The 27,903-nt window shown below is 38.5% G+C and overlaps 5 protein-coding genes across 7 annotated transcripts in view; all 5 read left to right on the top strand.

Moving 5' to 3' along the window:
- si:dkey-234i14.2 (heterogeneous nuclear ribonucleoprotein C) overlaps positions 1-9,284 on the top strand; it is a 37,447-nt gene extending 28,163 nt beyond the window's left edge. Inside the window, exons 3-7 of the mRNA XM_023283301.3 lie at positions 626-676; positions 4,832-5,001; positions 6,173-6,286; positions 7,444-7,601; positions 8,002-9,284. Coding sequence (XP_023139069.1) covers positions 626-676; positions 4,832-5,001; positions 6,173-6,286; positions 7,444-7,601; positions 8,002-8,040 — 532 coding nt within the window. The 3' untranslated portion in view covers positions 8,041-9,284. The remainder of the gene's footprint in view (positions 1-625; positions 677-4,831; positions 5,002-6,172; positions 6,287-7,443; positions 7,602-8,001) is intronic.
- Positions 9,285-10,559: 1,275 nt separating this feature from the next.
- LOC111577167 (5-hydroxyisourate hydrolase-like) lies at positions 10,560-13,444 on the top strand. 3 transcript variants are annotated; one of them, XM_023283296.3, is made up of 4 exons: positions 10,560-10,759; positions 12,557-12,696; positions 12,806-12,941; positions 13,150-13,444. In XM_023283296.3, the coding sequence occupies exons 1-4, from the start codon at positions 10,706-10,708 to the stop codon at positions 13,237-13,239; spliced, it is 420 nt and encodes a 139-aa protein (XP_023139064.1). In that variant the 5' UTR covers positions 10,560-10,705; the 3' UTR covers positions 13,240-13,444. The 3 variants fall into 3 exon arrangements, with proteins under 3 accessions (XP_023139064.1, XP_035810119.2, XP_023139065.1); XM_035954226.2 differs by having other exon boundaries at positions 10,580-10,603; XM_023283297.3 differs by lacking the exon at positions 10,560-10,759 and adding an exon at positions 10,851-11,394.
- A 764-nt stretch (positions 13,445-14,208) lies between these two features.
- pdcd5 (programmed cell death 5) lies at positions 14,209-17,196 on the top strand. The gene is made up of 6 exons (XM_023283292.3): positions 14,209-14,389; positions 15,417-15,454; positions 15,785-15,846; positions 15,933-16,024; positions 16,119-16,190; positions 16,268-17,196. Exons 1-6 carry the CDS (start codon positions 14,324-14,326, stop codon positions 16,313-16,315), a joined length of 378 nt encoding a protein of 125 aa, XP_023139060.2. The 5' UTR covers positions 14,209-14,323; the 3' UTR covers positions 16,316-17,196.
- Positions 17,197-17,876: 680 nt separating this feature from the next.
- On the top strand, positions 17,877-22,364 carry mvda (mevalonate (diphospho) decarboxylase a). The gene is made up of 10 exons (XM_023283295.3): positions 17,877-18,047; positions 18,277-18,347; positions 18,828-18,942; positions 19,045-19,191; positions 19,490-19,689; positions 19,862-19,936; positions 20,058-20,276; positions 20,862-20,977; positions 21,236-21,344; positions 21,779-22,364. The coding sequence occupies exons 1-10, from the start codon at positions 17,972-17,974 to the stop codon at positions 21,857-21,859; spliced, it is 1,209 nt and encodes a 402-aa protein (XP_023139063.2). The 5' UTR covers positions 17,877-17,971; the 3' UTR covers positions 21,860-22,364.
- Positions 22,365-23,081: 717 nt separating this feature from the next.
- Positions 23,082-26,030, top strand: LOC111577161 (cytochrome b-245 light chain). The gene is made up of 6 exons (XM_023283291.3): positions 23,082-23,238; positions 23,480-23,549; positions 24,361-24,435; positions 24,527-24,610; positions 24,731-24,812; positions 25,236-26,030. Exons 1-6 carry the CDS (start codon positions 23,181-23,183, stop codon positions 25,422-25,424), a joined length of 558 nt encoding a protein of 185 aa, XP_023139059.1. The 5' UTR covers positions 23,082-23,180; the 3' UTR covers positions 25,425-26,030.
- Positions 26,031-27,903: the final 1,873 nt, after the last annotated feature.

The following is a 27,903-nucleotide window of genomic DNA, read 5'->3' as shown; positions in this document are numbered from 1 at the left end:
GATAGAATGACAAAGACGGATAGAGAAGGGTGAGTCAGCCGGAGAGACAAAGAGACAGAGGGAGGGTGAGCAACATGGAGGGATTATTAGCTACTCTACGCAGGGATTAGGGAGGAATGCTGAGGTCTGACACACCAGAATGTGATCTCGCTCTGGCTTAGAGTCACTTTGCTCTCCTCCACATCCTCTGGTCTGTTCTGCAGGTACACACCAGCTACCAGCCCATATAAGTTCAGTGCTGTCACACAACTCATCTGCGTGGCACACACATGCCTCACAGCTTACCTCACCAGGCTCACACATCGAGGTGTTCGGTGGGTGGTACGGTTGGAGCACGATCCAATTTCTATGGATTTTCCACCCTGGATGCTGCAGCAGAACAAATCCGATGTTTTTTTTTCTAGCTGACTGGAGATCATGAACACTGTATTCTTTCCAGATGAAGTGGTTGTATCATATAACTCTGTTCACACACATTTACACACTGACGCACCAACTGAGCGTGTTGGTTTTTTGTGTGTGTGTGTGTGAAATATGTTATAGCTCTGGTAAAAGCGCATCATGTAGTTTTTGACAAATACCTCACCAATCACCATCTCCGTCTCTGTCTCCACCTTTCCTGCAGATCTGACTTCGACCTGGACTATGACAGCTACCATGAGGACCACTATGACAGGTACTGTCAGAAGGCTATGCATGGCGGCTCCCACACATTGTTACTTGTTTGCGTGTCACAGGAGGCTAAAGGAAGAAGCTAAAGCGGATTCTTCATCCTGACTGTCTCCAGCAGTCTCTGCTCCCTGTCGCTGTCTGCCTCACAGCTATCAGTCATTCTTTCTTCGCTTACAGTGTAGTCTGTTACTGCTCAACAGCAAGGAGCTCAGTAGTCACACTCACACAGCTGCAGACACAGAGATACTCCAAAATATAAATTCCCGCTTACAAAGACAATAGCACACTTAAAGGCACCCAAACTGAATTTTCCATATGGTCCAGTTTTAATTTGCTTAACCTGCATCCCTCCAGCGTGAGGAAATCTCATGAATTTCCAATGTAAATATATTAAGCTTCACTTGCATCATATAGCCCAACGTGATCATAATATTCTGATGTATTGTGTCCTATTAAGGTGTTTGGCCATCACAAGTAGCATAGGTAAAATATAATAGAATATCCTTTATTAGTCCCACAAGGGGAAATTTGCAAACAATTAATCCTGATGGGATTTGATCTATCAACCTTTGTGTTTCAATTGTGCAGTTTTAACCACTTGGCCAAAAACAACAAAAGGTGATTTCTCTAATATGCGATTTCACCTCAGCCTGGCTTGGCTTTTCCAAGTTTCAGAGCTCTACTGCACCAATGGACACCATTTTTCCAAAATACATTTCATCATTTGGTGTTTTGATGCCATTGAAAGTCATAGCATATTATTAGTTGTCTTTTTATACTCATCAAACCTTTCAGTGACAGCTCATGCCTAGTATGGAAACATCTATTCTTTTATATTTCTCAACTAATACACTACTTTTTAAAATGTGATTTGTCACCAACTTGCAATTTCATGTCGTAGATTCAATTTAGCAATTTTAAATCTTTGTGCTTTATGAGCATAACAACTAATTAATCCCTAACCCTAACTTTTTGTTGTGGTGTTCTTCCCATAGCTACATTTAGGGGCATAAGAAATAACTAGCATTGAAACAACATAGGGAAAGCAACTCTTGAAAGGATTAAGAAAACCCTCAAATATAATTGTACATATCTAATTAAAAGGCATAGATGAGTAAAGGTGACATTTTTTTTTCAACCTACTATTTAATAGGACCTAAAATTTTCTAATGTCCTCTCTCTGATTATATTTAGGACATAAGGAGCATGTAATGGAGCAAAATATTCCGCAAAGGACAACAAAACCCCTAAGTTTAGTTCACTGTATTATAACTAAAAGGCATGGATGACTAAAGCTGATTCTTTTTTTCAGTCTGTGAATTAATAAGACTAAAAAAAATATGAGAATCACTGTCAAACATGACAATTTCTGTTGTGAAAATGTCAAAAATTTCAAGTCATTTTCACTTCTTTCTTATAAATGCGCAGCTCCTATAGCTGCCTGAAAGCAACCATACTGTGGAGGTAAACGACGGCTCTTAACAATACTGAAATCAAATATATTGTTTGCGACTTATCATGAACTCTTGGCCCTGCAGTTGCGTAGTTTTCAGTGTGTGTTTGTACTGTAAGTGCAGGTGTTTGGTAGATGATGTAGTCAACTGAGCTCCACTTACTGTGGCTTTGTATTATTGGTCATCTAGTGAAATTGCTCTGGGACCTTCCTGCCTCCCCAGGCTTCACTCGTAAACACTCCACTCAGCACATCTGAATACAAGGAGGCAGTCACATTACGTATACACACCAAGAATATATACACCTCATTCTATTGCTTTTCTCGCACATATCGATGCTCTGTTGCTCAGAGTATTAACTGTCATCATTTCTTTGTTTTATATTTTCATGAGGTTTTCCTACCTCTGCATTTTTGTGCCTTTGCTCAGGGGGGAACACTCACCGCTGATTTTCAATTTGTTTTTAACACAGTGCATGATTATTCCCCATGCTGTTGGCTAGCACTACTGACAGTTGTGTGTGTGGGGGAATGGAAATGTGTGTGCTGCCTCTGGGTTTGAGTGAGTGTGGACTGTGTGTGTGTGTGTGTGTGTGTGTGTGTGCACATGTGTGTCTGTGTGTTGTTTGTGCACATCGATATGTGGGAAAGAGAGAAATGACTGTTTTTGTCCGCTGTCCTCTTGTGCAAACACGAAAGTAAAGTGTCTTTCAACATTCAGATAACAGCTCGAGCTGACAAAGCTGCTTTCCGTGTGGGGTCTAATCCACAGAGACAAACACTTTCTCACACACACTCACACACTTTTCTGTAATCCTCACTCGTCTACCGTCTCTCATTGTCTGAGCCTCCATTCTCTGAGATGACACTTCAAAGCTGCTGTAACAACACATTGTCTATCTGCCCCTGCAAACTGCTCTAAAAGACTTTAAACTCCCTTAAGTCTTTGGTCTCTATGTCTCCCCACATGGACAATGCTCAAAGCCGCTAATCTTACACACTTATGGTGGCCTAATGCACTTCATCCTTATGTGACATTGTGATGCATTTTGTCTGTGTGCTGTGGAAGTACACAGCCTGTGCAGAAATCTCTGTATCGAGTAGAGAGGCTTGACAGAATATAACAGAAAACAATATAGAAAACTTTTCAGGAAGCCAGGCTGTGTCTGATGGACTGGTTAACAGCTCAATCAGTAAATCTACATTACTGTCCAAGTCCAAGTCCTTGCAGCTGACAGCTTGTCTCCATGTTGTTGGCTTGTTATATACGGCAGAGGAGCTTTTCACTCTCCTGCTTCACAGGAACCATTTAGGCTCAGATTGTCCTTGTTCCAGAAATATCCGGACTGCAACTAGATCTGCTTGAATTGCTGTTACTATACAGATTTGTAATGTGTCTAAAATTATTCTCAATTTGTAGCCCGACCTTTAATGTTTTGGTTCGTTTTGGAATTAAGTCACTGTGACTCAGTTAATCATTTACTGTGGCTACAACTACACAAAAAGTAAAATCATTCATAGACTTGGCTTTCTTTAGTTCCTCTGCTTCCTGCAAGTTTGCAAAATGATGACTGATTGGTTTTTGTTTCACCTGGTCAGCGGGTCAGTGAGAGTTGAAGTCAGCCTCTCTTTTAATCCCAGCATCATTTTTGATTCTGCTACAACACACATGCACAAACACCAAGAGTCGTCTCTGTAACCACTATAGACTTTGACTGTGATACACCCCCTGTCACCAGCACTACCAGCCTGGCGGGGAGCTATTGATTGGCCCTGACAGAACCAATTACATTCAGTGACAGATAGAGACATGGAGCTGTCCACGGGGAGGAGTGAGACAATTTCACTCTCTCGATCTTGATAGATAGAAAATAAAAGACAAAGGAACACAGAATACATGTGAATATATCCATATTTATCTATCAAATGCGTGAACAGCTGCGTTTCTTCATGTTTTTATTTGAATTTTTGTATCATCTTTTTGTTTAAGCTAAAAGTGGGTGTAATTTAACATTTTTGATACTAATGCCAATACTAACCCTAACCCTAAACACATGAAGTTTGGTACAAATGGGATACTTTTTTGATATTTTAAGAAATGAACACAGTTTTCTACAAAATATTTTTTGCAAATCTCAGGTATTAATGTGAGCTCCAAATACATGCAACCATAAAATAACTTATTGTCAGTTTAATATAGTATAAAATTGATAAAAATGTATTTAAATCAGAAACTATTGCTACTCATTTTACCATTCCATCACACTGTGCTGAGCTGTTTGTGATATTCAGTGTTACAGATGCATTTTGCTATTCCTAGTTTGACCATCACACCGCACCTTGAATTAGTTTGTTGTGTGAGTGAAGGTTAGAGCAGCCTTTTGAGTATGTAACTTTGCACACCTGTTGACTTCAATGTTGGCTTTGAAGGCTTTGAACGCAGCACACCAGCTGCAGATGGCTCAAATTATTAGCATAAAAATCATCTTTTCTGCTGTCCATCTATCTACTCAGTCATTTTCACAGATATGTGGCACAAAACATTGTTTCCAACTTTTTGTGAAGGGGCTTTTTCATCATCATTTCAGACAGACACTTGGATTGCACAAAACCACGGACAACGTTTCCAATAAATGCAGGAGAAACACAATTAGCTGCACGAATACAGTGAGTGAAAATGAGTCTATTTGTCTACTTAATTTGCAGGGTGTATGACTACCAGCGTGTGCCAGCATCCCTCTCTCCTCTACCCCTGGGACCCAGTCTGGCCAAGCGATCCCGGTCCTCCTCTTACTCCTCCGGGCACAGACGCAGTCGAGACAGAACCCACTCCAAAAGCTCCAGAGCACACTCCACTAATTCTACCACAGCCAAGTGTGAGTAAAATGAATCCACCGCAGATGAGATTTGCCTGCACTTACCTGTTCACAGCTGTTTTATGTAAAGTGTGAATATCTTGACCTTCATTCTGGGGTTGAAATGAAGGTAGAATTTGATGGTGCAGGTTGCCTTTGTTTACCTAAACCTTTGGTGAATAGAATATTCAAGCTCTCTGCATTTAGCTTTAAATGTTAATGCACTAAAATGCAGTATCTGATGCTAAATAAACCATGCAGAAAGGAAAAAAATATGCATTCTTGCCAGGACTGCATGACACATATTCTGGTTTTGAGTGGCAAATCAGAAACAAATAAATAAATTCTGAACATGCAGTCAAAGTTCATTAAATCTCAGACAATGCCAATGTGCACTGTTTTAATTAAAATACCCCAAATGGCATTTGTGCTATGTGTACTTTGGCTTCATGGCCAGGATAATTGGAAATTTTGAAAACTACACATATTCATCTCATTCATTCAGATCTGTATGCTGCATAAAGCACCTGGAGCTTTAAATAGTTAGTTTAGCTTAGCACTAAGACAGTGATTCCTTGGAGTCTCACTGTGAAGAAAAGACTCCAGAAAGTCGCTGCTTCAGGCCAAGATATAGCAGTACACACGACACCATGTAAAACCACAACTTATCATTTTTATGCTTAGTTTTTTTGTTTAAATTAAACAAAACGATAGCATTTAATCATCATTCCTGAGAGTTTTTGTAAAAAGCAACCGTTTTCTTCTTCTGTTTCATGAAGATGTTTCACGTTTCATCCTCCTTAAAGAATCAAAAAGAGAAGTCCTCTTGCTTTTTACTGAACCTCTTAGGATTATAGTGACCTGGATGACTGAGAATCTACACAGAAAACATGATCATTAGTAGAGGGGCAGACAAGGTTTGTTACCTTTAGAAAGAGCAAGACCAGCTGTTTCTAAGCTGCTTCATGATGTGGCTTCATATCCACTGCACAGATATGAGAGTGGATTTATATATTTCCCAAAATGCTGAACTCTAGATGACATTATCAGTGCTGAACTAACAATGGCTACATATATTGTTCTAGCGTTTCCACACATTGGCTGGAGTCCCTTTAAAACTCTTCCAAAAGATAATTCCAGGCTTTGTAATTTCCTAATGTCACTAACATTCTCTCGCTCTGTGTCCCTGCAGTGGGGATGGAGGAGTTGCAGGTGATTAAAAAGGAGCTGACTCTGATAAAGACACAGATCGATGGGCTGCTTGACAGTCTTGACAGGATGGACACACAGAGGAATGACCACAAAGGTGAGACGCTCATTCAGAAAGACAGTGGAGGCAGATGGGTGTGAGATCAAATGACAGATAATCTAGTGGCACCTCAAAATCATTTTGAGGCCGACTCCGGCAATATGCAACTTTCAGATTTCTGCTTGATTAGCTCCTCCAGTCACAACCCCAATCTAAATGACACCTGATCTGTGCTGCAGGGAAAATGGGGGAAGGGAAATGCACTGTGCGGATGGAGCCACTCCTGTTTTACCTGACAAATCAATTATTTTCCCCCAGTCAGGTTTTTTTTTTTTTTTAAAGTTGAATCCAGGGCAATATCTGCTTAGAGTGGAGGTCTGTGGATTTATGGTGGTGAGCAATTTATGGAACATGCTGAACAAACAGTGTGGTTGAAGTAACTGACTGATGGGGTTTCAGAAAACACAAATTATCAGGGAGCGTGAACAACAGCGGATTACTACACATAGTACAGAGATAAGTGGTGTTGCTGCCCTCATGTGGACTTTTGAGCATAACTGCAACTGCCAACAACAGTAACAGTGTAGGGAATGAACGGGCTAAAGCTTTATTATCCTCCCTGAGGAAACTGTTTTAACTGCAGCCTTAATTAAACTGATTATAAACTGAAAAGCAGTTAAGGCCACTCAATTGGAGCAGTCCAGCTTCCTCTGAGCTACAAAGCCTGAGTCACTGCTACACTGAAGTGTTCTTGACTCAAGTGTTTTAACCTCGAACCTAGAAGTCAATATCATCACATCAGACTGCATATGCATATAGAAAAGTGTCCTAAAAAGAAGACATGACCTAGTCCCTCTGCAGTTTAACAGGATGTGGCTGTACAACCCTGGAGAAAAGTATGTGTGTGTGTGTTCTACTTTGGATGACCTTGGGCAATTGATAGCCCTTATCTTCATATTAATTTACCTCCAGCTCCACTTGATTCCCCCATCCCTCACTATCTGGCTCTGCTGTCTCTCACCTCCCTCTCACTATCTCCACATCTGTCCTTCATCCTGTCACTCCCACTCCTGTTTTCTGCCTGTCATCTTGTACAAAGTCAGTGAAATGTTGTCGACCCAGAGTGTGCTTTCTTTACAACCCCACTCACACAGGACCCTTGAAACTTTTTTCTTTAATCCCCTTTTGTGCATCTGTTTATTCCTGTGTTCCAGGGTCTCCCCTTAGAGATGACAGTCCAGTTGGTTCACCATATCCTCTGTCAGCCAGCAGCCCAGAGCACTCCCTCTCCTCCCTCTCCCCTCCCAGCTCCCGCCATCAAATCCACAGGGAGAGCCCCGACCTGAGGGAGCCCGATGACGACCACCACACGGTAAACGCACCTTAAGACTGTGTTCTTTTTTTGTTTTGTTTTTTTGCAGTAGACTAAAATTGTGAAGGACAGCCCTCTTGGTTTTATTGTCCAATGAGTAAACACTTAAGCAGCTGCTTTTTTTCTGTCCGAATTCTTTCATTTGGTGAAAAATATATTAATTTGTCTAAAGAGATAATAAGGAAAAGAATTGTTTAAAAAATTCAAGAGAGCACTATTTTTGTTATTTTAAACAAGACAAGCACATGATTCCATCTTGTGAGGTGCGCGGACATAGAACAAGACTCCTACTGTGAAATCAAGCTATACCTGCACAACCACATTTTACCGAGTCATACTGAGCTTGCAGTTAATGAAGTACCTCTTTGTTTTTCTCTCGCTGTCTGTCTGTCTGTCACAGATGAGCCACCACAGCTCTGACCCTGAGGAGGAAATATGAGGGAGGAATATAAGAAAACGACACGGATTAAGTGCCAAACATGGAGGAAGAGAACATAAACCATCGCGCTAACACCCATATCAGAGCCTCAGCATAGGGTGCACATATCATAAAATATAAAACATTTATTTGTACCACAGTAGCTTGATTTTCCAAAAACACTGACACAGGTGGCTTAGAAAAATACACAGCATATCTGACTGACAAGAATTCTTTAGGTTGGTCTGAAAGCATGTGAGCAAGACAGTGATAGTATCTAGAAAGTAATTAGAAAGGACAGCTGGAAGCAGAGTGGTGAATTTAACCTACCTACCTACCTAGTATTAATCAAAAAATGGTGGTGTTAATCTGTATTAGGTGAGACAATATAATGTGCTGATTAAATCACATTGATGCCAGCTTATCAGTTACCAGTCATGTTAGAATAAAGTTTTCTGCTGAAAACATGCCACATATTCCAGTATCAAACTACACACATATTAGTAATTTATTTATAGCGTTGTTAGGAGAGTTTCTTCCAAGAAAGAAACATCAAAGTGATATAACATTAAAGAAAAATTGGAGCATTTAAAATTCTGTTTATGAAGTTATTTAACTGGATAGTACACAAACTGATGAAAACCATGTAAACATGAGTTTAAATATTCCTTATACAATGTTATTTCAAAATAAGACTATACTTGGATTATTTTGTGCATCTGCAGAAAAATGAAAATTCACTCTCTGTATCTCAAAGTATTTTCAAACCTGCTCACTTTCAAATGAGGCTTTTTGCTGACACTCATTTCACACTTTATCTTTATTGTAAACCTCTTTGATATCAGCATTTAGCTGGATGATCATTCAGAAAAGTTTGTTTTTCTGCTTTTATGTATCAGTATGATCCTCCAGAATGTGTAAAGACATGTTCAACCTGTCACACTTTTCAGACATACAAGCACTTTCTCTGTGTTAAGTGTATTAGAGGAATGTCACGACTCTCTTCCGCTATGTATTTGGCACTTTAAGATGTGCAGAGGCCCAGGTCAGTGTGTAATATTGTGTATTATTGTATACTTTACTGTAATTGTTTAGCTGTCTGATTTTAATCTTGCTTTAGGACTTCTCATGTGTTTTTTAAGGGAAAAACAATGATGTTATTATAATTCCTATGGTGTTACATGTTTTTGTTTGCATTCTTAAGATAAGCCAAGTGGAAATACTCATTGTCACTGTAGTAAAAGTATTTTCATATTGAGTATAAATGTAGTTTGTGGTGGTGTGTTTTTATTCTGAGTGGAAGAGAAACAAACACTGGGGGGAAAAAAATATGAAATAATGTGCAGGATTAATCGTTGTTTAATTAAATCCAGTAGGAAACCTTGAGACTATTGAAAACAATACAATTACTGCTTCCACACCATAATCCATACAGAACTGAGGAGAGCTGGTAAGCAAAAATCCCCTTGCTTGCAGCGAGTCAGAGCAGATCCACAATATCTCTTTTACTCTCTGCTGAGATGATTTTATCCAGAGGTCAATCTGACCCTCAGGAGATTGTACACAGTAGCATTCGTAATGCGTGTGCGGCTTTGAGGGCAACTATGTGATCCCATACATGATACATGAACTGGACTCAGACGCCAGCATTTTCCACCCAAAGCAAGTTTCCAATTCAGCACTGAAAAGACTCTATTTAAACCTCTATGTCATAATCCAGCAATGTGGCAGCTGCACGGGTCAGAGGCAAGTAAAGGATTACATTTACCAAAGATGCTGAAAAAGAATTCAATATATTGCTTCAAGTCTGTTGTTGCTGTGACCAGCCTCTGGTATCCTGAAACAAAGTCACTTTACACTAAAAGCATCATGTTCACTTGCAGTCTCCTCAGCAGCAGCCGTCTCAGGAACAGATTTACAGAGCTGAGATACTACAACCACACAGGGAGAAAAGGGCCTATGCTAGTTTTCAGTTCAATTTATGCTACAGTGAGAGGTGAAAGCAACCCAAACACAGGAGATTGAAGTTGCTCAATAAGAACAGTATCATTCAATAAATGTTCAGAAGTACCAGTGAGCCCCACAGCAATTTTTATACAAATTCACCATAACTTGACCAGTGATGCACATTAAGCTCCTTGAGGCACATAGTTTTCTTGGGATCAGATGTCAACATGTGCTGTTAGTTTGACATTAGAATCAGAATAAACAACATTTAGCTCCACAAGAGCACTCACATGTAAAAATATTATTAGAATTGAATTTGGGGGTATCATGTCAGTGAAATCATTCAAGCAGGAAGCTTTGGACTGGGTATTGATGGTTTATTAACCCTGGAGTCAAACATACCAGTGTCGGAAAGTAAAAATGGCTTCGATGGTTTTAATATCATCATTCTGTGCTGATCTGCACAGGCCTCAGCCCAAGATAAACCCACTTTGATCATCCACTTCCACTGAGTTCAAAGTGCTGAACACAAAGTGTGACAAAAAAGGAGCTCTTGCACAACCAGTTTCTGTTGACAGAAAGATAAGCCCATGAGCACTGGATGTCATACAGAAAGGGGCACCGTGCAGAACTTCATGTGGGTAATGCGAGACAAAATCGGATGCTGTTAAATAAACCGTAAAATTACATTTCTTGGTTAAAACTGCTGACCTAGTTTAGATTTCATTCATCAGTGCACATGAGTGCATTCAGACTGCAGCAACTGAAGGGTCATATTTTGCCTGAAAATAAGGTAAGCACAAAACTTAAGAAAAATACAATGCAAATGTAAGATTTTTCATGAAACCAGCTAAATGTAAGGACATGTAGACCTTAATATTTAAAGTGTAGTGTTGCACCACACTATATTTTATTACCGTTGGCTGAGGAGACAATAGTAACAGCCAATACTGTAATCTTGTGTTTGATTGAATAAAATTGTTTAAATTTGTGAACATTCATATAAAATGATATTCACAGGTTTCTTTTTACCACCATTCTACTGTCAGACATGTTATTATTAGTATCAAAGACCAACTTGTACTGTACCTATTACGGGTAATTTGGATTATTTGATTCTCATAATGATTTATGTATTTAATCACAATTCGCTTGTTCAGCTTGCTGGTTTTGTTCCAATATTTGAAATGTCAATAGAAGACAGACAAACCCACAAGTAGTCAATTGTTACAATGGAGCTCAAGCGCAGGAAACAAGCAGACACACTGGTGTGATGTTGAGGTGTTTATTTTCAGGACTGAGAGCAGACTACAAGTCGAAGTAGGAAAATAACAACCAGAATTAATCCTAGGAAAACTCAAGAAAGGCACTTCACTACAACTAGTGGCGAGGAGGACTAATTACAAAAACTAAGGGCGCCAACTCACGGTGGGTAAGACTCTGGCAAGAAAGGCTAATACTTTAACAATTCTAAGATTTCGCGACTCAAAACTACAACGAAACTGTAGGCTCGCAAATTACGCAGGCAACTATGATACGAACTATAACTTCAACTACTAAGGCTCTGAAACATTAATATGAAGCGACTCTATAACTATCAGAAACAAATTACAAAACAATTCAAATAGCTGATGCTCGGACTGGGCTCTAACTGGAAACCTCTGGGTGCGTGTGATCCAAGGCAAACTGCAGCGGTTGGTAGGTTATGGTGAGAACGCCAAGTGGTCGAGTCAGTTCCGGTGAGTGAATCTCTGGTGCTGAAGGAACCAAGAGAGGGAAGCGACGGAGAACCCAGGTGAGTCCAAGTAGGAGCAGGTGGATCTGGAGCTAGGACGAAGGAGGACAACCAGAGTTACTACAGGTACGAGAATCAGTAGTTTCAAGGGCTGTGATACACGAGTGAGCAGTTACAGGCTGTGTCACGATCCAGCACTGAGAGGTGAGTGACGTCTGGTTTTATTGCAGAGTGTGAGGCTTGATTGGCTGCATTCCATCTGCTCCTGAACCGGCTGATGATTGTAATGCAGAACACCTGCCGCTGCAATTAGTCCATGGAACACCTAAAAAGGAAGAAAGGGAAGGAGAGAGAGGGGGAGAGGGCGCTATCTGGGCCTGGCAGCTGCCAACCTGACAATAATAAAATAAATAATCTCAGTTATCTATAGTGATCTGAGGCAAGATGTTAATTCTGCATTCCCAACTATCACATATTTATTCAATAATGTTATTTTTCTCTGGGGCATATTTGAAGGCTGGCATTGCAAACGTTTCATTACTGATGAAGGATGTAGAAATCCATTAATAAAATTCACATAAACATCGACAATACTCATGTCAAATTTAAGCTTATGTTTTTGATGTAACATGGGAATAGTCTGAAAACTTTGACACAGCAATACTAGTATCTACATGTATGATAGGAGGTTAAAGCTTTATGGTGTCAAGTTGGAATAAGCTACGAAAGCTGATTCAACATGCAAATCCTGTGTTGTATCTAAAAAACCTACCAGTTGCCAGAAACAGTGTGTGTGAATGAAGTGTTTAATACTATGCTGATCAATTTAAAGTCTTGCTTTTTTTGGTTTTGAAGATCACGACAATGGCAGGCTCACCTAGTCCTCTAACCACACATGTCCTGAACACTGCGATGGGCGTCCCTGGCTCTAACATGTCCCTCAGCCTTCACCGACAAGATCCACTGACTAAAGCCTGGAATTTGATAACCACTGGGTAGGAGCCTAAAAACAGATCACCAAGTACAACTGTTGGAGAATCGCAAAGACTATCACACAATTCATGATTTTGTTCAAAGAGCTTCAATGTTATTTTGTCCGAACAGGATCACTAATGATGATGGTCGTTGTCCAGGACTTATCACAACACAGCTGTTTACATCTGGCGTGTACAAACTGCATTTTGAAACTGCTCAATACTGGGCAAGTAGGGGAGAAGCCAGCTTTTACCCCTATGTTGAGGTGAGGAAAGGCTTAAAATGGTGCACGTATCCTCAGCTGTCATTCTCATGTGCATTGTTGCTTTGTTTTCTTGTGGTGTTGCCCTATTTTTGTAACCTAATATGCAAAAGTGTATCCTTGTTTTAACTGTATGGGTCTGATCCTGTTACAAATCTTGCCGGTCAGTATGGTAGTTGTTGACGTGTTCATATTTGTTGTTTTGTTGCAGATTGTCTTCACGATAAATGAACCAGGCCAAAAGTACCACATTCCTCTGCTTCTGAGTCGTTTCTCTTACAGTACGTACAGAGGGAGCTAGAGGTCAAGTGTGATAAAACCTCTGAGGTGATCTTCGTCCATCAGCTGACACATCAGAAGTAGAAGCTACTCCTCCAAGAACATTCATGGCAGCACCAACTGACCTGCCACACTTACCCATTCATTAGACACAATGCTTAATTAGACTGATTCCTCCATTTACGTAAATATGTTACTATCAATAAATGTTTTTTGCAACGAAACAAGCCATCATGTTATTCATATATACTGTACTTAAGTCTACGATATTGTTAACACCTATTGGAAGAAGTTAATTTAAGATCTGCACTATCTTCATTATCAAATAACGCACTCCATGTGGAAAACATCTTTAATTTTTCAGTATTTTATACAAAGTGAAACTAGCTAAAAATGTAGATTCTGCAGTGGTAGAAGTATTTAGATCCTTGACTTAAGTAAACGTTTCAATACAGTGTAAAACAAACAAAAAGATACTATTACAAAAAATACACACATTAGCAGCAAAATGTAGATAACATTTCAAAGCAAAAGTACTGTTTTTAGTTTTAACTGTTTTGCTATCAATATGACATTAGATGATTAATGAGAAAGGAACGAATTAAAAACTAAGTTTAGATATAAAAATGTGTTTTCAGAATTCATTCATCAGAAGTCAAATATGTTGAAAATCACTGGTCTAATCTTTGCCCTTTTTTTCAAGGGTGGAGTTTAAGAAAACGTAGAAAACGTAGTGGAGTGCAAAATAGCACAAAATGGAAATAGATGAAGTACAGATATTCTGCCCCAAAATTGTTTTTCAGGACAGCACTAAAGCCAAAATAATTAATTGATTCCAACCGCTGTAATTTTGTATGTATATCATTTTAAATAAATATCATTATTTGTACCTTGTAAAACAAACTACATGAAGCTCGTTCAGGTCTTTTATAGCGTCCGGACTCTGTGCTCTATTGCTTTAACCTGAATGTTGTATCAGTATTTCCGATGTCGATTACTCTCCCTGAGCTGGGTAGGGCCTTGTCACTGGTAGAAGTGTAGTGTGCATTTTTAGTACGCTATCGCACCCCGTTTCTTGTTTTAGATCTCTATTACTGTAATAAACAATGGCAGACGACGAATTAGAGGCAATTAGGCGGCAAAGGATGGCAGAGCTGCAGGCAAAACACGGGGTAAGTGCTGAAAGTAGGCTGGGAAGCGTGTTTGCTGCCGCCTTATAAGGAGATGCTGAGTTCAGGGTGCTGCTAGCTAATGTAGCTAAACTAGACGCCTGTAATTAAACTGTCACTCAGGTGTAAAAATCACTGTAGATAGCCGTGCTATGTGTAAATGTTGTGCTGTTATCTCCGTAATTAGCCAAATCACAGTGGTCACCGCAGTGCTAGCTTTGTTTTAACTATACTCCAGTGAACAAAACGTTCACTTGCTTGACCAAAAAGGAACAACGAAACATAAACAATAGTGCTAGACTGTTTTGGGTAGACAATGGACAGGTTGACTTGTTTGGGAATAAGGAAAAAGACTTTTTTTAATTACTAGAATTATCTGTTCATACATGTTTCTAAATTGAGAGTAGCTAACCCAGGCTATCTCAAAGAAAGCAAGAAGCAGCAAACTACTATCTATCTATCTATCTATCTATCTATCTATCTATGTGTATTTTATAACTACATGTAGAAAGCATTCTTTAGCCATGTTAGGTGCGTCAATTCAGTTTTGGTTGGCCTTTAATGGTTTGATGGCTTTCTTACCTTAACTTGACAGCACATTTTTAAAGACATTTTTGATGAAATACGCCAAATTTTGATTTAAAAAACATCATATGGGTTTGGTTTGGTCATGACTAACATTCTGTTAAATTTGTTAAATATGACAATCAGATTTTTGTCCGTTATAGAAGGCAAAAAAAACAGAAGAAGAGTACTGGAGTTATTATCTGTGTCATTCATGGTTGTTTTACAATACGCCAACCTTTATTAAGAGACAGTCATTTATTTTTAATAATAAGAACAATTGTTAAACCTTTTCAGGAGGGAGACAAAATAAGATTCTTATTAGATAGCAAAATAACAGCATAAAAAGCAGTACTTGTTGGAAGTTGTTGTAGGTGCAAACATACATGGATTGAAGGATAAAGCAGTTAGTTGAATGCAGAAATACAACCTAAATGTAATGGTGCTGTCTCCTGTATTATTTCAGGATGGTAATAATCAGCAAGGAGAGGAGGCCAAGCAAAGGTAAGATATGTAATTCATCTAAAGGCCTACCAGTATAGTTTTTACATTTTACTTACATACAGGTCACTTAATTTATTACTCAAATAAATACACTTTAAAGAACGTTTCTGCACTGAGCTATCCACTAACTATTGTGGGATCATTATTCCAATAGAGTATGTTTGATGAAAGTTATAAACATTTTATATAATAGTCAACCTGTCAAGTGTAGCTGGGGTACCCAGCAGGGGTTCTGATAACTTTTCAGTTTAATAAATATATTTTTCGGGTTTCTTTTTACTGGTCTCAGTAGCGAATAGAACTGAAAATATTATTTGTTTTTATTCACAGAGAAACTGATATGAGGAACTCTATATTGGCTCAAGTTCTAGACCAGTCTGCCCGTGGCAGATGTAAGTGTTCTGTCAGATTTATCTTTAAGCCCACTAAAATTTTTGCTTTCCTATTTATTGATGTCCTCTTCCTTTCCTTTTTTCAGTGAGCAATCTTGCTTTGGTGAAGCCTGAGAAGGCAAATGCAGTTGAAAACTATCTCATTCAAATGGCTCGTTTTGGGAAATTAGGAGGAAAGGTGAGAAAATAACCTTGAATGCTTGAAGTTCTGTATGTTACTGAGATTCTTCCACATGCCAGTAAAGCAATGAACACAATTTCTCTATTTTCAGATTTCAGAGTCAGGCTTGATTGAGATCCTAGAGAAAGTCAGTCAGCAAACAGAGAAAAAGACAACTGTCACAGTAAGTTCCACTGAAATGTCATGTTTGATTGATTTCCAGTCACTTGTGATAGGTTTCTAATACACTGTACTTGGCAGTTTAACAGACGGAGGGTGATGGACTCAGATGATGAGGACGATTATTAACTTTGAACAGGAGCCCTGGAAGGAGCCAAGAAGTCATGAGTTGATGTGCTTCACTGGGACTCTGACTACAAATTTGACTAGTGTGTTTCTGTTAGCAAGATCCTGGGATGCTACACTAGTTTCTTTGTGTCTGTGGAAACTACATACCAAGACGGAAGAACAAGGACATTAAGTTGATATTGAGGCAGGTGGTGGAGGGTAGAGCAGACACAGTGTCAAAGGTTTTCTTATGCAACCTCTTTGTAATGAAGTTGCTACAAATTTGTACTGCTTGTGTTGTATCCCTGACAGCTTATGGCACTGTTTCACTCCTGACCTTCTCAGTAGTTACTCTTTTTTTTTCTTTATTTTCACTATGATTGATATCTGTTCTTCAAACACAAGAAACTAGACAAAATCTTAAACATACTGCTGCTGGTGCATATTATCTAGACTGTTCTTTGAATGAAATGCATTGTTTTCTATTCAGGACTAACATCCCATTAGGTCAGGATGTTGTTCTTGGATATTTTGTTGTTGCTGAAATGTATCATAAAGGTTTACATAAAAAAAATAAAAAAGCCTTAAATTCAAATGTTGGTTTTCTACTTGACAATTTCTAAAATGATTCTTTATCATCTTAATGAAAGCTCAGCCCTTGCGAAAGGGTTCCATTTGGGATTTTACACAAATTTATTCCATTTAGTTGAACAGAACACTTTGCAGCATCAATACACAGTATCCTCACCACCATAGGAAAAACAGATTTTTTGCTTCTGTATGGATGATTTGCTATTTTTTGCTCGCAGGCTGACATTTTGAATTTAATTTCAGAAGGAACAGTTAACAAATTGCAAAATGTATCCAACTACTTTTTCAATAAAATGCATGGAGAAATGTGATTTTACTTTTTTCTCTAAGAATTCCTCTATCTACATCCAATAACAGTCGAGATAATGAGCAAGCTTTGCTTCCATAGACAGCATACAGCAATGAGCCACAGCTGAATAATCAAAGGAAAAGGTGTAGCTAATTTTATTTGTAGTTTTGATAGTTCATGTATAATCACGTATATTTAATAAGACAATTCCATGTATTATGTGTAAATAGAGTAACTGAATGAATGCAGTGAAGCAGGTAGTGGAGTTGACCTGTTTGATGGTATAAAATAGAAGTACTGAAGACTTCCGTTCAAGTCAAGTACAGCACAAGAGTACTTGTTTTCCAAAACTATCTCTATATCGCTATCTAATATTTATATTTCTACTGCTTTAGTATACTGTTATTCACAGTAAATGTATTTTTTATCCATAATAATCAAATACTTCAAGGCTGGTTTATGTGTTTTTTTAATAATCCTTATAAATTTTGCATGGACTTGAATGAAGCCTTGGTGACATTCAGCCATGTGGGTTGGTCTCCGTCCTTGCCCCATTTTCGCACGACTGTGGTCAGATGATTTCCCATTGGCTGATGAAAACAACTGGGCTCTGATTGGTGGTCGGGTTTAACCACGTGTTCAGTAGTAGCCAATCGGATGAGCTGCCCTGTAAGCGCTACAGGAAGGTTGTGTTCGCTACAGAGTGTAAATCCCAAACACGAGAAGATCCACGTTCAGTGTGTTTTAGAATATTCTGGTAGTTTTAACAGTATAACAAGAATTTTACATTCAGCAGAATGCCTGAGAATAATATGGACAAGCCAAAAATAGTGACATGCACCGCACCTGTGAATATAGCTGTCATTAAATACTGTAAGTATCACCTCGACTCGTGTATAAGTTAGCATTTTGTTAGTTTTGTAGCAGTGAAGATGACTAAATCCTACTCTAATCGAAAGCAATGTGTGTAGTGACTTAATGTCTCACTGAGTAGTTGCCATTAAAGGAATGAACTACTGTTGAGTCTGTTTAGATTATGTCATAGTGTCATGCTGATATTAGCTCAGTTGTGTATCGCGTTTAAAGCCTACTTATTTTTCAGGGGGGAAGAGAAATGAAGAATTAATTCTACCCATTAACTCATCCCTGAGTGTCACATTACATCAGGACCAGGTATTTATTTAACCGATATTTTTATCAGTGCAAACCTTCTGCTGATTGCGCCTTTCCAGAACTACCGCCGTGTTTTCATGCCATATATTGACCACTTAAACTAATATGTTAAAAGGAGTTAATTAAATTGTGCTTTCATAGCATCTGTGTTTAACTGTAGTCAGTTTGGATGGCCAGTCTTGATATATTTTATTCAATCCAATTTCATGCATTGTGAACTCACTCCTGCAAAATATCTGTGACACTGATTTCTGTTAAAGATATATATGAAAAATGTACATGAAACATTGGAAGATATCATATATTTGGTGGCTCTGATCACTGAAAAAATGAAATGACCCTGCTTTAAATATGCCTGAGTCGCATGGATATTGTCCTATGATGTGCACATAGTTTCAAAGCTTCAGATCTAACATTATTTTATTGATGAGAGAGGTACAGCTTGTTGCTGATCTTCCTTGCATTACTTCTTTTGATTAGCTCAAAACAACCACAACAGTTGCAACCAGCAGATCTTTTCAAGAGGATCGAATATGGCTCAATGGCAAAGAGGAGGACATAACTCATCCAAGACTACAGTCCTGTCTGAGAGAGAGTGAGTCACGTCTGTCTTATTTTTATACTTACAACTAATAGTGAGTTATAAAGTGTGTAGACTACAATGTCATTTACTGTTTTTGATTTATTCTGTATTTAGTTCGACGACTAGCACGGAAGAGACGTAATGATGGAGACCCTAGTTTGGATTCAACTGGTTTGTCACACAAAGTCCACATTTGCTCAGTGAACAACTTCCCCACAGCAGCTGGACTCGCCTCTTCAGCTGCGGGGTTCGCCTGTCTAGGTGAGAGTGTGTCAGCTGTGTTTCATTGCATGTCTTCTGAACACTAATGACTCCAGACGACAAATTTTATGGAAAATCCAATAACTGCCTTTCAGAATAGAATAAGAAACTTTACATTATGTCACTTGTGTTAGTCAGTTCTTCAATATGGATTGTAGTGTAAATTTAAGTGATTTTTTTATTAGGTGAGATAATTTTGTTATACAGAAGAATAACAGTATTTACATTTACTTTAATAAATCTCCACTTTATGCCAGTTTCCGCTGTAATTTCTCCTTTGGTTGTCCCCTTGCTGCAGTTTACACTCTGGCTCGGGTGTTTGGCGTGGAAGGAGAGTTGTCTGGGATTGCTCGTCAAGGCTCGGGCAGCGCATGCAGGAGCATGTATGGAGGGTTTGTCCAGTGGATCATGGGAGAAAAAGAGGATGGGAAGGACAGTCTAGCCCAGCAGGTGGAGCCACAGACTCACTGGCCTGAGCTCAGAATCCTTGTAGTAGTGGTAGGTCTGATTGTGTGTGTATGAAAGTGAGACCAAGTGTGACAAAATGATAATGAAAGTTCTGCTGTGAGTCAGAAATGTGCTGGCATATTTGTTAATGTTGAGAAAGTGTCTGTATAGAAAATGCATGCTTTCATTCAGAACAGTGAAAAGTTTGACTACTTTGTTACAGGCCAGTGCAGAAAGGAAGCCAGTAGGCAGCACCTCTGGGATGCAGACCAGCGTACAAACAAGCTGTCTACTAAAGGTACTTTGTTCACCCTCCACTCTGCATTTCACTATATTAACATTACAGTCTCGTCTGTCACTACACAATATTTAAACTCAACTTTTTGTTACTCATAAAACATTTGTGTGTGTGTCTGTAGCACCGTGCTCAGTCTGTTGTCCCGGAGCGGATGGTGGAAATGATTGATGCAGTGCGAAGAAAGGACTTCCCTGCATTTGCTGAGCTAACCATGAAGGACAGTAACCAGTTCCATGCCACCTGCCTTGACACTTACCCTCCGATCTTTTACCTCAGTAGTGTGTCTCATCAGGTCATCAGCTTGGTGCATCGGTATAACAAGCATTATGGGGAGACGAGGGTGAGGAGCTTTACATTTCTGTTGTTGATAAGAGAATATATCTAATCCAGTGTTAGATAAATCTGTTTATACAGTTCTGTGTTCACCTTTATTGCATTTCTACACATGACACAAATTTGGCAATAAAGAAACCAAACTAAATTTTATTTTCTCATAGATTTAGTTAATGAAATGCATAAAACTGAATTATAATTTGGCTGCATTAAATGGCAGAAAATCACTTGCTGTTTAAAGTATCATGAAGGTGGGCAGTTGTGTTATTTACACAGAACATGATTCTGGGGTAATAGAGCTGAATCATGCAAATGACAAATGTCTGTGACGGTTCTTATCATTTGCATTTAAGTGTATACATCTTACAATAATGTACTTTAAAAAGCATGTATAAGTCGTGTTACTTATGTAATATTATCACAAAAAAAAATCCCTTTTATCCTTTCTCTCATGTTAGAAATGTGCCTCACTTCATGCAGCTGAATTTCTGAGATGGTGTAATGAAGATGTGAAACTTGTGAGGGCTTTTTTAAACTGTACAACAGGAAACTGTTTTTATATGACGCTCACCATCTGTCTGTTGTCTTGTAGGTCGCCTACACTTTTGATGCAGGACCCAATGCTGTTATCTTCACTTTAGAGCAACATGTTCCTGAGTTTGTCCAGGCGGTTCAGCATTTCTTCCCCCCTGACACTAACGGAGAAGAGTGAGTTGACTGATAAGGCTCTAACTGATCAAGACAAAGTGAAACTTTTTTATTGTGCATTTATCAAAAAGGCAGAACTGAAACCTCTCATTTGCAAAAGTATGTTTTAAAAAGACTCATACCTGTGGATATCATCAAGTCATAAAATCCTGAAACTCTTAGTAGACTGTTGAATTACACATTTACTTATTAGATTTGAGGTTTGTTTGCTTAAACCCTTTTCAAATGTGTCACTGAGTGTTTTTTCCTCTTCTGCAGCTTTATTAAGGGTCTTCCAGTCAGCCATGCTGCTCTTTCTGAGGAGCTGAAACGGGGTATTGGTCTGGAGCCAATGGCAAAGGGAATAAACTACATCATTAGTACCAAGGTAAAGAAATACTCACAGAACTAATTACTCCAACTCAGTTCTTTGATCTATTTACTTTTAAAAAGCAACTGAAAATCAAAGTTATCTGTCTTGGATCTAAATGTCTTGATGGCTTTGATAAAGTTGAACAATATACAGTATAAAGAAGTGGTATGTCAGTTGTTGGATTGCAAGATGAGTTTAAATTTGTGTCTACATTTCCTTTTAACTTGCTTTTACATAACTTTGTGTTGCGCTCCTTCCGTGTAATATAATAGAACACACTGTGATATACTATTCAAATTTAAAGCATTAATCCAGTCACTTTAATTCACGTGTCGATTAGAACAGGTTATTAAATTTGATGCATGCATAAATGTTAACACAGACACAAAGATGATAAGTCGGTGCTTTGGTAAAAGTCAGCAACGTGATCTTTTCTTTGTACATTTAAGGCTGGACCTGGTCCTTGTGTGGTCGAGGATCCCACTCAGCATCTGCTGTTATCTGATGGTTTGCCCAAGAAAACTATGTGATGCCCTGCAGCCCTGAAGAGACAAGTTCTACTGAGCAATACTGAAGCCACTTCAGCAGAGTTAACATTTGCATTATCAGATGCAGCCATAAATAGCCAAAAGCAAAACCAGGAACCTCCCTTGTCAATGTGGACACTAATATGACTCTCTTCATTCAAACGACACTGATGTACTCTTCTCCTCTTTCAGTCCCCCAGTATGTGTAGCTCTCTGCACAATAAGATCAGGTTTGTCTTATGATATTTCATTGTATCTACAGGTAGATACTGTTTTACATTCATGTAATGGGTTCAGTTGTAGACTTGAGCATGTACTCGACTCTCAGGTAGCAAATAAATACTCCAAACACTGAGTGGTTCACTGCAGCTGGCCCTGTCCTCGCTGACCCTTTTGAGCAAATGATCACTACTGGGGGGGTTGAATATGCGTGTCTGTGACTTCATGGAGTTTTTCCATCATCTTCTTTTGTGTAAAATTAAATAAAAATATATTTTAGTCAAGATAATTGTCTTTTGTCATTTCATTCATTTTCATTGCATTTATTCTCCTACACTGTAAAAAAAAAACACAACAACTTGTAAAAAATAAAATACATTTCTGGCAGCAAGGGTGCCAGGAAAAAAGCTAAAAACTTATTCTGCTAAAATAGCAACAAATGTCTGTAAATAATGATAGCTGTTAGCTAATTTAAATACAATTAAATATTTTAATGCCACCTACTGTAACCTTTAAGAGATTTACAAGTTATTTTTTTTACTTACAACAGAATTTTTATTGGACATTATTTCCAGTTTGACCTGTTTTTTATGGTTAACATTTAAATTCTCTCCTTTTAAAAGTTATTTTATGAGTTAGTATCTGTTTTTAAAAACAAGTTTAAAAAAGATTTACTTTTTACAGTGTAGGGACAACCGTGAAAGATGTTTAGCTATATCCAGTATGCTAACTTTAAAAGCTAAGCCATTCTGAATGGAATAAATAGAAAGAACGCTTTAAAAAAAAAAGTTATAAAGATGAAACACCTGTTGAAGATCACAAATAGCCGCCGACAATAACAGACTGTTGAGACACAAAGAGCCACGTAGCTCACCGGTGCGTCCTGATGTTACCTGAACCGTGAGCTGGATTATTACTCTGCTGCTGCATTTTTAGGAAATGACGACTGAAACGGAGGGGTGGCTGACATTAGCCCTGCCTCCTGCCTCACGTCTGCACACCTCACATCTCGTGAAAATAGATTCCCTTCCTTGTAGAAATCATTTAAGTGGTGAGCCGCCACCTGGAGAGTTTGAACTGCAGTGGAGCTGAGCAGGTGAAACCAATGGGCCAAATCGAGTGGGCGATGTGGGCCAACGAGCAGGCTCTGGCTGCCGGCCTCAGTGAGTACAACTGCTTTGTCTAAATGTGGAAAAAAGAAGTTGTATTTCCTCTTCACTTTTAATGTCAAATTAACTCTGAGCAGCTTAATTTAAACAGGAATTGTTCATGAGGAATACTGCAGTACTTGTAGCTGCCTTCTCCAGTTTCATTACAGAGTGAATACTTTGGTTTTGCCTCTTTGTGTAGTATAAAAGCAGTATTGTTTTATTTAAATAATATATTCCTGCTTCCTTCTTTCAGTTCTCCTCACTGGAGGAGTTGTCGGGGTGGCTGGGCAGTTCAGAGGCTGGGAGTTTGCTGCTTATGCTGTGTATCCTTTATACTCTGCATGAACCAAAACCGGTTTAAACTAAAGAAATTACATCTAGGTTTGCTCTTTTTTAGGCTTCATTTACAGTATGAGTACAATTACGTGCTGTGTTAGAATTTAGAAATCACAAAGCTGTAAGTGTGTATGTCAGAATGAGCTGTCCTGCCAAAGTATGTCCAGATACAAGGAAATTGATTGTTTTTTCTTTGCTCTCAAAGTGCTCAGACAAAACACACATGTACTTAAACAAGAAGAGCAGGTCAAAGGCAGTAAAAAAAAGTGTGAACAACTATTTACAGCTGTTATAGCATTACCGTGTAGAACTATAAGTGTAGAAATGTTTGTAGCAGACACGCAGATAGGTAGTTGAGTAAATTGAAGCCTGTACCTGTATGAAGTCATTCACATTTACTATTTTAAATATTTTTGTAACTTGTACATGAAGTTGAAATGCTCTCTAAAATCATAACAAATACAGCATTTAACTGTATGACTAATCAGACGGAGTGAGTCTCAAACTTGTCTGTTTCTATGTGAATACAAGAAAATACTTTTTTATTTGATACTGGTGAAAACACTCGAGGGTAGAAGTACATTTAAACTATTTGGGGTCACTAATGTTTATTTTAGCTGACATTGATGTCCTGTCACCGCTAACTGAGTGAACCCTCTTCGACTTATTTTGATGATGCTGATTTTCGATTCCTCTGGTTTTGGGAAGCACTTTATATGCTTACTTTAAAAAAAGTTGCATGTGAATAGAGAATATTGTTAATATTGTTATCAGAAAGCAGCCTTAACAGATGACTAGTGCTGCTGGGGTGTTTGTGTGTCTACTTGAGTATCCCAGAAGCAAGAGGGCCAAGGGCACAAGTGTAGCCAGATCGTAAGTGATGCTGAATAATTTCATGTTCTTGCCACGTACTTTAATGGGCAAGTTTTGTGGAGTTTATTTCTCACTCTGTGTTTTCTCTCAGCGGTCAGTACTGCTTCACAGTGTGTGTAAAAGCCTTTGGACCACTGACAAGGAACTACTACGTCAGGGCGTTTTTACATGCCGCGTAAGTCTCTTTCCTTTGCTAAACAGCATTCCTCTTATTCACTAGTCTCTCCAACAAAAGCCCAGTGACTTGTTGGTATTGTCTTTTGTCCTCATGATCCCTTTCTTTTGTCTGTCTTAGAATCTGTGTACCTGGAGGTTTCATGCTTGCTACAGTCCTCGGATGTGTCTGCCTGGGCATTGCCAGCCTCATTTACCTCGCAGTAAGTCGGGTGGGAGCATTTCCCACATTTTTCTATATCTAGCAATGAATTATCATCAACTTTGATAAAGTTGGTAACTGAGGTAGGAAGTGACCCAATTACTTAAACAAGGAAATACTAACAAGGAAGAGGTTCTTTCATTACTGGTCCCTCTGTTGAGACATGGCTATGAAACCTATTATGAAATCTGACCAGTTAGGGGTGTGACTACACTCATCAACAGCTCTAAATGTGGAAACCAAGGACAGGAAGTGTTCCAGGAAGCTTTGCACGGTTTATCTCATTTTCTGTACATGGGTTAAGATAAGGACAATCGTTAATCGTTATTCTTTTATCATTTCTTGGATTCCAACAATCTTGTCACGCTTCACTTGATCTGACTTTAGCAGACCAGTGCTGACTTGTTATCTTCTTGCTCTCCAGGCAGCCATCCGAGGTGAACACTGGGAGCCAATTCTTCCACAGAAGGATACCAGGAAGCCGGTTGCACAGAGTATCAAGAATCCTCCTCAGAATCCACCACCCAGACCTCCTGCAGAGCTGCGCAGGAAACCGGCAAAGGACCTGGAGTCAGCAGCGTATGACAACCCCATGTCTGTTACTGATGAGTAGCCTGCCGAGTGCTGAATCCTCTGTATCCCTTCTCCTCTAAACCAGTTACTGTGCATCATCACTGGATTCTGTGACTCTAGATGAACAAATTTCTGAAGTTTAGTGAAGCTCGTGACTGGGTGACATGTTGAGTGCACATCTTCTTACCTCAACTTGTGGAAAAGAAATGCTAGGATGAGGATTCAGAGGAGAATGGATGAAGTGAATTTTTCATTTTTTTTTTTAAACACGCCACCGAACATAAATGTAAACGCTGTAGCTGGTAAGTGGCAAAAACAAACCAATGCTCTCAGGTTATGTGGCTGTAGGAATGTTGGTGTTGGTTTACTGCTCTGATAAAAGATCAAATACCTGTTTTCTGTTCCAGCAACCATATACTTCAAGTTATACCACATCTTCTGTTGCCACACTATGTTCTTAACCCTCTGTATTGGTATACTTGTTTAAGGCAACTGATCAGAACACTGTATGATTACATAGTAGTGTTGAATAGGATTATATGTGGACATACTGGGTTTTGGCTGTTCTATGCTGATATTTGCCATTTATATACATTTTTATCTGTATTGTTGATGTGTTGTAAATAAAGCCTTTGCATCCTTTGAATTGTCTCTTAGGTTTGTGCTTTCATGCTCTATTTTACAAGTCTCCTCTCAAAATTTATTTTAAGAAGTGACATTTGCAACTTCCCTCTTTCGCAAACACACTGAATTTCAGTACATCAGAATTTCCCTTTCTCATCTCGAATGTTGTTTCACACATTTTTGTCACATCGCCAGCCATTGTTGAGTTAAGATTGGAACAATTAACTCATTTCAAAAGTTGTCAAACAAGTTCTGCATGTTGCTAGTGTTCTTTTAATTGTGTCTCAAGTCTTTTGTTTTCTTTTGGTTGCAGCTGTTGAACTGTTAACCAGCTGGAGTCTGTGCTGAAACCACAGAAGGACAGTGGTCCTTCCTCAATTTAGTTCAGGGCTCTAACGTGAGACACGACACCAGTGAGCGGCACTTAATGAGCTTACATTATTGTTACTATTTCTTATCAATACTTATAGGTTGAATTCCTGTAAAGTCTAGTATGCAATCAGTTATCACCAAAATATGATACAGTTTTCTAGTTTCAGGCTACTTTCAAGATTGTAAGAGATGAGAGAACAACAAAAGTTAGTGAAAAGTGTCTGTCCTGCTCAGGCAGTTTTATTTGGCTCCATTCTGCCACCTCCTGTTGATTTAGAGAACTACCAGTAGAGTGCAGGGAAAAGATGTGCTGCATTAGATTTTTTGTCAAAGTAAGGCAAAATAGGTTCTTTTATACAGCACAATTCATGCACTGAAATACTTTCAAAGTACTTAAGTTTTTTTAAATAGTAAACAATGGACATGGACAATTTTTGTTTCAGTACATTGGCTCCCAATATGTTTTAGGAGAGGTTTTAAGATGCAAGAACTTTTAAAGCCCTTCATGGCCTCTTTCCTACTTATGTTTATGACCTTTAAGTGCACAGTTGGGTTCATTGGGCTACAATCAGATGTGAAATATGTGAACAGGTGACTTCACCACTTAAGCTCATTAAAATGTTCCCCACAAATATGCTATACTAAATCTGTAGTTGCTCTGCATTCATTTTCAGAACTCACAAAGAAATGTAAAATCATTTGCCTCCTGGAGCTTTAAACTCCTGCCATTAGTTTGAATTAATTAAAAAATTAAGTAAATATATCTGTTAAATCTTCATACAACTAAGAATTTCTTTAAACAATATCAAAGAACATGAAGTTCAGCAAAATGCTTGGTTGGACACATATTTTTAAAGTTGTAGTAATGTTTTTTTTTTTTAAACTAGTGTGTTCCAGTTGTCTGTTTGTTTACCTTTGGTTCTTTATAAATGAGCTTCAACATTTCAGGTGGATGCAGGAGCCATCACTACAAACTTGCTATTTAGTGGATTAAACTAACAACTGCAACAAACATGTTCAGCTGCTCTGGATGACAACAAAAAGTTCATATTGATTCTCTGTTGTCTAAACTTCATGTGTTGAGAGGATTTGAACTGAATCTTGACAACAGTCGTGGTTTTTGTTAATTTTCTTCTGTGAATCAGTTAGTTGTATGTCTATCACATTTACTGACATGCGATTTTGATATATTTTAATCCGATCAAATGTCAGGAAGACTTTGAAGACATTGAGGAAAGGAGCTCCAGCAAACAGCAGAGGTAAAATAATGTTTTAGAACTGTATTACTTTGCTTTTTATTGTGTCCTGTGACCAGTTTTATTATGTGCGTTACGGACAACAGACACGTACTGACATTTTTTTTTTTTTTGCTATAAGTAGCTAACTGTTCACTATTGCATCACTTGTGCATGTTGGACACCTAAATGACATTTTTGTAGCATTTTTTCAGTTTTTTTTTTACTTTTAAAATTTGGTGTCAAACAAGCACACAAATAAATGAATTAACAAATATAAATGATCAA

This window comes from Amphiprion ocellaris, chromosome 1 (assembly GCF_022539595.1).
Source record: "Amphiprion ocellaris isolate individual 3 ecotype Okinawa chromosome 1, ASM2253959v1, whole genome shotgun sequence".
NCBI classification, from domain to species: Eukaryota; Metazoa; Chordata; class Actinopteri; family Pomacentridae; genus Amphiprion; species Amphiprion ocellaris.
Note: the sequence above shows the minus strand (reverse complement) of the source record. Positions and strands in the feature narration are given on the sequence as shown.